At 52.9% G+C, this 11,105-nt stretch overlaps 1 protein-coding gene across 1 annotated transcript in view; it reads right to left on the bottom strand.

Annotated features, from left to right (window-relative positions):
- NKD2 (NKD inhibitor of WNT signaling pathway 2) overlaps positions 1 to 439 on the bottom strand; it is a 31,910-nt gene extending 31,471 nt beyond the window's left edge. The window contains exon 1 of the mRNA XM_012556640.1: positions 67 to 439. Within this exon, the coding sequence (XP_012412094.1) occupies positions 67 to 439 (373 nt within the window). The remainder of the gene's footprint in view (positions 1 to 66) is intronic.
- Positions 440 to 11,105: the final 10,666 nt, after the last annotated feature.

Genomic DNA, 11,105 nt, shown 5'->3' with positions numbered 1-11,105 from the left:
GACGACGACGACGAGCGGAACCGCGCCCCAGACGGGTCCCACCGGGGTCAGGCCCGGGCAACCCACCTACGACCGTGCAGACTCTTGGGGAGCGGCCCTCAGACCACCCGGTCATGGGGTCCCCAGTTGAACACAGGTCTCCGCCCGTCCTTTCCAAGGGGATGGCTCTGAAGACACCGCCTGGGACCGTGGAGACCAGCAGCCCACGGCCGGTAGTAACGGGGATGGAGTGCGAAGGGGGGAGGGAGAGGCCGTGGAGAGGACCAGATTGGGCCTCAGTCGCTGGCGGCTCTGCACCCCATCCTCCTGCCTTGGCTCCAGCATGGCCTTGCTGGACCCCTGGGCCATAGATAGAAGGGACATGGGAGAGGAGTCTGTGTGCCCTCCAGAGCCCCAGGCCTCCCGTGCACTCCGCCTCCTTGGTGTCTCCACGCCCCATCCCCTTAGTCCTCAACTTTGCCTCAGCCCGGTGGGTCCAGTTCCATCCAGCCACCCCTCAGTTTTAAAGGCGTCCAACGTCTGAGAGCGATGCCGTAGGTCTGGCCCAGTTCACAGTCCACACAACTGAGCAGAGAGTTTATGAGCCTTTGCTACGTCCAGGAGGTGGCACGAAAGGGCAGCCCCTCCATCTAAAAGAGGTGAAATCACAAACAAGAGATCACTCACCCGGGGCAGCGGGCAGGTGCTCTGAGGAGAGCACAGAGCCCTGGAGGAGGCTGAGCTGACTCCCAATCCCTCCCACAGAAGCCCCAGAGCCCGTGTGCGTGTGCGCGCGTACATGCGTGCATGTGTGCCTGCCTGTGTTGCTGCGTGTGCGTGTGTGCATGTGTGTGGCTGTGTGCACGTGTGCATGCCTGTGTGTGCATGTATGTGCGTATGTGCATGTGTGCGTGTGTGCGTGTGTGTGTGCTAGTTGGGACATGAACACAACGTGCCTGGCCCCGTCTTCCACTGTGCTGCGGTAACTGTTACCCAGGACACAGAGAGCGGGGCTCTGCATGCTAAGGGGCTGCGGGCGTTTCTGGAGGGGGCACCAGCGAAGGGTGGAGGGGAAGGTGCAGCCCTGGTGCCAGGGAGGGCCCACCACCAGGGCTGGGGGCAGTGAGGCACCAACAGCTTGACCCGTGCAAGTCTGAAGGCCGAGCCTGAGCTCCGAGTGGGCGGGCGGACAGGACGGCGTCCTGAGAGCCTGTGTCCTGTGCCACAGCTGTGTGTGGGGCGGGGGGGCGCAGAGTGAGGGGAGGACACACCCTTGAGTGAGAGCTGGCAGCACGGGGATGGTGCCTCCAGGGTCTGTGACTGACCCCAGCCCATTGCCCTCTCCCGCCAGTCCAGGGCCCCTCACCATCAAGGCTTCATGGGCACCTCATCCCCAGGCAGCCCAACTCCACCTTCTGGTCCTGCGCTGCCATAGTCCACGCAGAAAGCCCAGTGAGGCTGCTCTGTGCGGCGCCGGGGCTTCTTTGGGGCATCTAGTCCCAGTGGAGGCGGCCCAGGAAGGACCAGTCACCACCCAGCTGAATGCAGACCCCCAGGCCTCCAGGGTGCCTGAAGCCCCAGCTCAGGCCACCAGCACCAACACAGCCCTGAGCCAGGCCAGGTCATGAAGTGGCCCAAGGTGCACGGGCCCCCACCCCCTCGGCACCCACGTCTTCCCTAAGGTGAGTCAGCCCAGCCAGATCCTTCCAGAGCGGAGCTCCCTGGCCCGAGGCCCCCTGTGTCTTACGTAGATGTGCCCCCCACCGCCCACTCCCCACCTCCAGGGCTGGAAGGCCCTGCCGGCTTCCTTGGGACACTCCCAGTGCGGGGCCACCCTCCCGTTGTGTGGTTATGTGTCCTGCAATGCACACAGCCACTCGTGGCCTGTGGGGTGATCGTGGTGTCTCCTCAGGCGTCCCTGTGCCTTCACAGCATGACGCAGCCACACTTCCTTCGCACAGCCTCGAGCTCCCACCTGCCTGGCTGTGAGGGGAGCTGGCAGCTCCAGTGGAGCGGCAGGGGCATCTTCCCAGGGCCCAGGAGAGCCTGGCAGGGGTCCGGCCATCCCACCTCACCCTTTGGGCCAGCTGTACTGGCACCTCTCTGGCCCTCCACAGCTCCCCGGGTCCTAGGTCCACAGGACGCCAGTGGGGCGGGAGCCCCGGTGAGGTGCTGGCCTAGGGCACAGGGTCCCCGGAGGATGGGGGCTGGGCCAGCTCTGTGTGGGGTCCCAGGAGGCCCCGCCCTGCCCACGTCCAGCATCCTCCTCACCTGAGTCTCAGGACAGTTTCACCTGTGATGATATCAGCTCTGGGTCTTTGAAGAGGAGGGCTGTGCCCAGCCACCTCTTTAAACTCTAATTTGCTTTCCTGGCCTATGTTCAAAGCGCTTTCTCTAGCTCATCTGCACTCCCAGCTGAGGTGGGCAGGGTGGGGGCTTTATCTCTACTTTGAAAGATAAGGAGACTGAGTCACACCCCTGCACCCCTGCCCCGTGGATGTATCCAAGGGGTGAGGATGCCAGGCCACGGCACGGGTGGTGGTCACCGTGCCAGGTGGAAGCGCCTGTCCCCTCACCCACGCCTGTCCCCTGACTCCAGGCTGCTGAGTCCCTGACTCTGTCCTAGGGCTCTGGGCTCTGGTCTGCACAATGGAGCCCGACATGGAGCCTCCGAGGAAGGACAGCAGCGGCCTCATCGCCCTGGGGAGATCTTCCACGGACGGAGACAGGGCCCAAGGATGCAGGCACGTGTCTATGTGGGCAAAGGCCTCTGGCTTGGGGCTGCGGCTTAGTAAGGGGCGGACAGATGAGGAGGGAGAGCCAGTGCTGGAGGGTCCCGATGGCCCGAAACGGGGTGCCGTTGGGCTGGCAGGGCAGTGTGGGGCAGAGGGCACCTGTTTTCTGGATGACTGTCCTGGGCGAGTCAGCCCCCGCCCCCATGGTGGCCCCTCTGCAGGGCCTGGCTGCACTGGCCACCGCTCCGTGAGGGACCGACACACCGTTTGGTACAGGACAGGGCCAGGCTGGCTGGCCAGATCGGCACTAAGGGCGCAGGCAGAGCTGACAGGGCCTCCGTCATAGGGACGGGACACAAGTGGGGGTGGGGAGCTCCCCAAGGCCTAGGCGGGATGGGAGGTCAGCACGCTTCTGTGACAGAGGGTGAGGGAGTGGGGAATGGCCGTCCTGGCCCAACGCCTACGTAGGGGTGGGGGGCATGCCCTTTATTGTGCAAAGGGGCCGCTGCGTGTATAAAGCACAGAGTAACCCCAGAATCGGGCCCTGCCTGGCACTCTGGGTCCCCATGTTTTCTGTCCTCGTCCCCCGTTGATGTGCACTAACGCGGGACCGTGGGGTTTATTTGTGAAACGCTGGCTTCCAGTGCCCCTCGTGTCTTCCCTGTGGACCAACGCGCTTCGGAGTTTTACAGGTTTCCTTCAAGGGCGTGGACCAGCTCACCAGGGGTCACAAAGAGGCGAATCGTACATTTCAGGCCGTGTTCCTCTCTCTCTTCTCCAGTGTCACCACAGAAAAGCTTACTCTGAATTCCAAGCGCATTGTGAAATCGTTTCTGCCACGTCGGCTGTTCAACACCATTAAAAGGAAAGTAGATCTGAAACACTGATACCTGCTTCCTGGCAAACCCATGAGGTTACCAAACCACTCAATGCTTAGAAGGTTAATTCCACACTTATCCCCAACTTTCATTCTGACTGCATCCAAAAGGTGAATCATACACAAAGCTAATATTACATTTAATAACTGTGTTTCTTCAGGGAACTTGCCTCACAGGGACCCAAGCTGACTTCGCTTTGTACTTGGAAGATGACAGAGTCTTCAATTTCAGGGAAATACTCATGCAAATTGGTGTTTAGGGACTCCATGAGTTTCCTGGGTCGGCCATAAAAAAGAACCACAAAGGGCAGGAGGACTCAGGCGGCTCCGAGGTCCACTGTGGGTGGGCAGTTTAATACAACAGAAATACATTCTCTTACAGTTCTGGAGGCCCAAGTCTACAATCAAGGTGTGGACCAGGCCACACTCCCTCTAAAGGCTCTAGGGGAGAGTCCTTCCTTGTCTCTTCCAGCTGCTGGTGGCTCCAGGCATTCCTTGGCTTGTGGCTTCCCCACTCCAACCTTTGCCTCCAGCTTCACGTGGCCAACTTCCTTCTGTGTCTCTTCTCTTTTATGAGGACACCATATTGGATTAGGGCCCACCTGCTCCAGTACGACCTCACGTTACCTGATAACATCCTCAAAGACCCTATTTCCAAACAAGGTCACATTCACAGGTATTGGGAGTTAGGACTTGAACGTATCTTTTTTGAGGACACAATTTAATCCATAACAGGGACCCAGGAAAAAACATCCTCTACACAAAATGGTTTTCCAAAGCTGTTCTAAGCATAATCCTGTGTGCATTGTTTTATGGGTTTTATCATAATCAAAGTAAAATAACGTGTGAAAGGGTTTATAAGCTTCAAAACAGGGAGCAGGTGGGAGGTAAGATAAATAAGCGACGGAGAAGCTCTTATATATATATATATATATGTGTGTGTAGAGAGAGAGAGAGACAGATTTATTTCAAGGAAATGGCTTACACACTTGTGGAGGCTGACAAGTCCCAAACCCGTGGGTCAAACATCAGGCTGGAGGCTTATCCTGACTCATGTGGTTGCAGGGGTTGACAAACCCAAAACAGGCAGGTCAGGAAGAAGGCTGCTGGCACACAGGGTTGTGGGAGCTGGCGAATTCCAAAATTTGCGGGTCAAGCGGTAGGCTGCTGGCTCACGTCCCAAGAGCCAGAGGTCAGAGGATGACGAGTCAGATGCAGGATCAAGAGCAAGGGAGCTTTTCCAGAACATCGGCGTATATTGGGTGCAGGTCACATCCTCCACGGAAACTCTTACATCAGATCACAAAATGGAGGATAATTGCATAATACTGAGAATCGTGGCTTAGTCAAGTTGATACATAACATCAACCATCACATAGATATAATCATTTCAAATTTTTTAAGTATGCTAATACATTTACGGAAACCCTGGTGGCGTAGTGGTTAAGAGTTTGGCTGCTAACCAAAAGGTTGTCAGTTCAAATCCACCAGGCGCTCCCTTGGAAGCCCTATGGGGCAGTTCTACTCTGTCCTGTAGGGTCACTATGAGTCAGAATTGACTCTATGGCAATGGTTGTGTGTGTGTGTAATACACTTACTTACAATTTCTTGGAACAACTACCAAAATAATTAATTTCCACTGGGTCTCTTAAGCCAAGAATATTGCCTCGAAAAATATTTTCAACTGAATGAAAGGAAGAATGAAGGGACACAAGGAACCCAAGGTGGAAAGGGGAGTGTGCTGTCACATTGTGGGTATTGCAACCAATGTCATGAAAAATATGTGTATAAATTTTTGTATGAGACATTAACTTTAGCTGCAAACTTTCACCTAAAGCACACACACAAACAAGAATGAATATATCCTCTCCATCCTTACACTTTAATTTCTTATTCCAAGCATGTTTCAGATATTTAGCCCATTATACCTTCCTTTCATCTACCAAACATATTTTCCATTTTCATTGAATTATGGTAAAAAATGTACTTCTTCCTAAGATGTTTTATTGTATCAGCATGAGCCCCCCATCATCTGTCTCTCAGCACTTCTGCAGATGGTAGACTCATCTCTCTACAGCATTGCTTGATACCATAATCTCTTTTCTTTTGTGTGTGTTTCTTTCTTTTTTTTATTGTATTTTAGGTGAAGGTTTACAGAACAAATAGTTTATCATTAAACAGTCAGTACACATATTGTTTTATGACCTTGGTTAACAACCGCAGACATGTCAACCCTCTCCCTTCTCGACCTTTTTTTGTGAAAATATACATAGCCAAAGATACACCATTTCAAAAATTTCTTCATGCACAATTCAGTGACATGGATTACGTTCTTCCAGTTGTGTTGCTATTCTCACTTTACATGAAGGTTTACAGAACAAAATAGTTTCTCATTAGACAGTTACTACACACGTTGCCCTATGACAGTGATTAACAACCCCACTACATGTCAACACTGTCCTTACTCAACCTTGGGTTCCCTATCACCACCTTTCCCGTCCCCTTCTGCCTTCTAGTCCTTGTCCCTGGACTGCTGTGTCTCATTAGTCCCATTTTGTTTTATGGGGCTGTCCAATCCCCAGCTGAACGGTGAACCTCGGAAGTGACTTCACCACTGAGCTAAAAGGGTGTCTGGGGGCCATACTCTCGAGGTTTCTCCAGTCTCTTTCAGGCCAGTAAATCTGGTCTTTTTTGTGTGTGTTAGAATTTTGTTCTACATCCTTCTCCAGCTCTGTCCAGAACCCGCTGCTGTGATCCCGGTAGCCGGGCACCATCTAGCTGTACTGGACTCAGTCTGGTGGAGGCCTTGGTAGCTGTGGACCATTAGTCCTTTGGACTAATCTTTTCCTTGTATCCTGTTCTCTTCATTCTCCCTTGCTCCCGAAGGGGTGAGACCAGTGGAGTATCTTAGATGGCTGCTCACAGGCTTTTAAGACCCCAGACGCTACTCACCAAGGTAGAATGTAGAACACTGTCTTTATAAACTGTGTTATGCCAATTAAGCTAGATGTTCCCCGAGACCATGGTCCCCACAGCCCTCTGCCCAGCAATTCAGTCCCTCAGGGAGTTTGGATGTGTCTATGGAGCTTCCATGACCTTTCCTTGTACAAGTTGTGCTGGCTTCCCCAGTATTGTGTACTGTCTCACCCTTCACCAAAGATACCACTTATCTATTGTCTATTTAGTAGGTCTCCCCCACCCCTCCCATCCCTCGTAACCAACAAAGATTGTTACTTTTTGTGTGTAAACATTTTCATGAATTTTTACAATAGAGAGCTCATACAATATTTGTCCTTTTGTGATTGACTTATTTCACTCAGCATAATGTCTTCCAGTTTCATCCATGTTATGAGATGGTTCACAGATTCATTGTTGCTCTTTCTCGTTGCATAGTACTGCGTGTATGTACCATAGTTTGTTTATCCATTCATCTGTTGATGGGCATCTAGGTTGTTTCCATCTTTTTGCTATTGTGAACAATGCTGCTATGAACATGGGTGTGCATATGTCTATTTGTGTGATGGATTTTTTTCCAACCTTTGATTTTTAATAATTTCACGTCTTTGTTTCTAAGGTGTGTTTCTTGTAGGCAGCATATTGATGGACCCTGTTTTTTTATCCATTCTGTCACTCTCAATCTCTTCATGGGTGCATTGAGGCCATTTACATTCGGTTTAATTATTGATAGATGTGAGTTTATTGCTGTCATTTTGTAGTGCTTCTTTTCGTGGTGCTGACATTTTCTTTGTTCCTGTTGCTCTCCTGCACTGAATTCCTTTTGTTTGTGGATTTTTTTAAAATTTCTTTTGTTTTTGCAAGTTATGTTTTTCCTCTTTATTTTTATGAGTGGGTTTGTTAACTTTCTTTGTGGTTATGGTGAAATTTACCCTTATCCTTCTAAGTTTGAAGCAGTTTATTATTACTTGGTATTGCCTTGCCTTCCTCGGTGATGGAGAAACCCTTAAGGTGAGTCACTGTTAGGTCAAAGAGTACACATATGCACACGCACGTGCAGGATTTCAGTCAACTCTTGGATAGAGTAGAATATTATTTGGAGCAAGACAACCAGCAATGAACTTGAGAAGGCACCTTTCTGGATCCCCAAGTGCTTAATTTGTAAAACAACACCCAGAATCTTAGTGAGGAGCTAAGGAAGCTGCCTGGGTCCATGAGAACTTTGCTTAGGGGCTGGTTAATGATCATTCAGGTCCTCTCCAGGTATACCTTTGCTGTAGTTCAGTAATATTTTTTTTCTGTGCCAGCTTGGAGAGTTTTAGGAATATTTGCTGTCTGTATTTTATCAGCTGTAATATGGAGGACCTTCCCCAATTTGAAGTGAAAGTGAAGCAGTGTGTTGCCTGAGGAGACACCCTGTGTGAGGATACACCCTGTGTGAGGAGACATCTTGCATGAGGAGACATCTGTGTGAAGAGATGCTCTGTGTGAGGGGACAGCCTGCCTGAAGGGATGTCTTTGTGAGGAGACATCCTGCGTTAGGACACTTCCTAAGTGAAAAGACGTCCTATGTGAGGACACATGCTATGGGAGGAGACACCCTGCATGAGGAGATGTCTGTGTGAGGAGGCATCTGTGTGAAGAGATGCCCTGTGTGAGGAGACAGCCTGCTGAAGGGATGTGTTTGTGAGGAGACGTCCTCCATGAGGACACTTCCTGCATGAAAAGACACTCTGTGTGAGGACACGTTCTGCATGAGGAGACACCCTGCATGAGCAGACATCCTGCATGTGGGAGGAGATGCTCTTTGTGAGAAGACGCCCCGTGTGAGGAGATGTCTGTGTGAGGAGACATCCGGCATAAGGAGACATCCTGCATGAGGACACATCCCGCATGTGTGAGGAGACACCCTTCGTAAGAACATATCCTTCATGAGGAGACATCCTGCAAAGTGTTAGGAAATGTTCTGTGTGAGGAGACATTGGCATGAGGAGACACCCTGCGTGAGGAGATGTCTGTGTGAAGAGACGTCTTTCGTGAGGACACACTGCATAAGGAGACATCTGTGTAAGGAGATAATCATGTGTCCGGTGGGGGGAGACGTCCTGAGTGAGGAGATGTCTGTGAGGACACTCCTGCATGAGGATTCATTCTGTGTGAGGAGACACCTTGCGTAAGGACATGTCTTGCATGAGGACGCATCCTTCATGAGGAGACGTCCTGTGTGAGACGTCCTGCTTGAGGACACATCCTGCATGTGTGAGGAGACATCACATGTGAAGACATGTCCTACATGCATGAGGACATGTCCTGCATGAGGAGACATCTGTTCACAGGTGACAGTCCTCCCAGGCTCTTCCTCTCCTCAGCTTCCATCTCATTCCCCATAGCGCCTTCCTGCACTAGATACTGACCCTTGCACTGGGAGAGGGATGGGGCTTGGCCTGGTATGGAGAGGCCCCCATGGGGCAAACTATGGAGGATTTGGGAACAAGTAGGACACGGAAGAAAAAAGAGAGGGGCAGGCAATGGAAAGGAGCGAGGGTGAGCGTCTCGAGCCTAGCAAGAGCCGCAGGACAGCTCGCCTGTCCAACCAGCCCCACATTTCCTTTCCTTCTTGTTGTTGTCCACTGTCATGTGACAAGATGCAGACAAGGCACATTCTGGAGGGGCCTGTGTGACCATGGATGGCCCAGACAGCCTCCGGAGTGTGGCTGGCTGAGTCTGCTCCTGCCTCAGAGTCAACCACTGTAGTCACACACTCTTGTGGGTTTGGAAGTGAAACCTTCACTAGGAAACAAAAGAAAAATATATATGTATCACACAAAATGATACCCTAGTTCAGAGATCTCTGCATATTCCTGCAGGGGTCACTTGAGGAGCAGGAAGGCGCTGGCTGGCGTTGCTAAGCAGTTACCCTATGGCGGAGACGCTCCGGGGCATGTTACTCTGTCCTTCAAGCAAAGGGCAGCATCCACAAGGCTCCTTGGATGGTCCCTGTGAAACCTGAATAAGGGAAGGGGCCTCGGGTCCGGAGAGCCAGGGTGTGGAGGCACAGACTGCAAGGGCTTTGCACTGGGCCCAGGAACGGGCTTGGTGGGGTGGGGGCAGCGCAGGAGTCTGATGGGGGCTCTTCCTGATGGCTGGTTCTTCTTCTGAATGTCGTGGGTTGCTGGTTCTCACTGCGTGGATGACGGCTGAGTTTATTCCTGGGCTCACAGGTAGCCAGGCCTACCTGAGTCAGGGTCACAGTGCATACAGAAGGTGATCATGTGTTCCTGTCCATGGAGGCCCGTGATTGTGGTGTCTGCTACTCCTCAACCCTGAGAAGGGTGGAGGGAAGGGAACTCTGTGCTGCAAGCCTCACGTCCCCTGCTTCACATGGTGTCACCAATCCCATGGCCACGCTGACACACGCTTGCTCCATCCACCCAAGAATTCCAGGGGCCACGTGGCTTTGCTGGTGTCCCCAGTCATGCAGCACAGACTGGGTGCAAAGACACCCCGTTCACGGGCTGGCCCATTCAGTCCCTGATGCTTCCGAGACAACAGCATGTTTACAACGTGGTGCCACTTGGCAGTGATGACAAGGACTCCTGAAGCCAAGGACTCCCGAAGCTGTGGCACTGAGGGCCGCATCACAGGGCAGGAGGCCAGGGAATCAGGTTAGAAGACGCCAGAAGGGCGGTCTCCCCACGATTTATAGAAACAAGTGCCCCGGCCTTCAACTCTCCTCCCTCAAGTAGGGGTTTCCACTCAGAAGATAGCTCCAAACCCTTACTTAACATTTTTCTCCCAAGTGTCCCCTTTAATCATGGCCACGGTCACAAACATCCTTAACAATTTTACCTGAGATTGCAGGGTGCCGGGACGGCGCCCTCGTGGGGCCTTGGCCATCGGAATCCGTGCCGACGGTCTTCACCCACCGCAGCGGCAGGCGTGCCAAGTGTAATGGGCAATCGTACGTTCCGCTTGTGGTTTAATCCCAGGAGGCTGGTCCTCTGAGACCCCCAGCCTGGCCAAGGGGCTGAGTGGACTTTGAAGAGCTTTCCTGAGGTGGCCGCTCTCCCTTCGTGTTTGCACCGACTGGCTGGCCCCTCGGATCTTGTCACCAGCTCCCGCAGAATGACTGAGCCTGCTTGCCTGGAGAAGGTGTGATGCCTCCCCACCAAGTGGGATATGGCGGTTCAACCACTACGCCGCACAGACGTCGGAGTTGTTGCCATGGCGGACCCTCAGGGCTCTGCGCAGTAGGGACAGGAAGGGGCTGGCCGGAGAGGGGGCGGGGCTGGCCGGAGAGGGGCGGGGCTGGCTGAGAGATGGGGAAGGCCGGGCGTCTTCTGGAAAGTGAGGTGTCATTTGTGGGGGCCGACTGCGTGTACCTCGAGGTGGAGGTCAAGAAAACTCCAGCCCCCAGAGAAAGTCTAGCGGTCCTTCCGGTAGGTATAGGAGGGGCAGTGAGGGGGATCTGGCGGCATGGGTGAAATCCCAGCAGCGGGAGGGGAGTAAGGAAGAGACCCCAGGCCAGGCAAGGGCTCCGGCTGCTCTGGGCCTGGGGA

This window comes from Trichechus manatus, unplaced genomic scaffold, assembly GCF_000243295.1.
Source record: "Trichechus manatus latirostris isolate Lorelei unplaced genomic scaffold, TriManLat1.0 scaffold00072, whole genome shotgun sequence".
Taxonomy (NCBI): Eukaryota; Metazoa; Chordata; class Mammalia; order Sirenia; family Trichechidae; genus Trichechus; species Trichechus manatus.
This window is presented reverse-complemented; position numbering and strand designations above follow the sequence as displayed.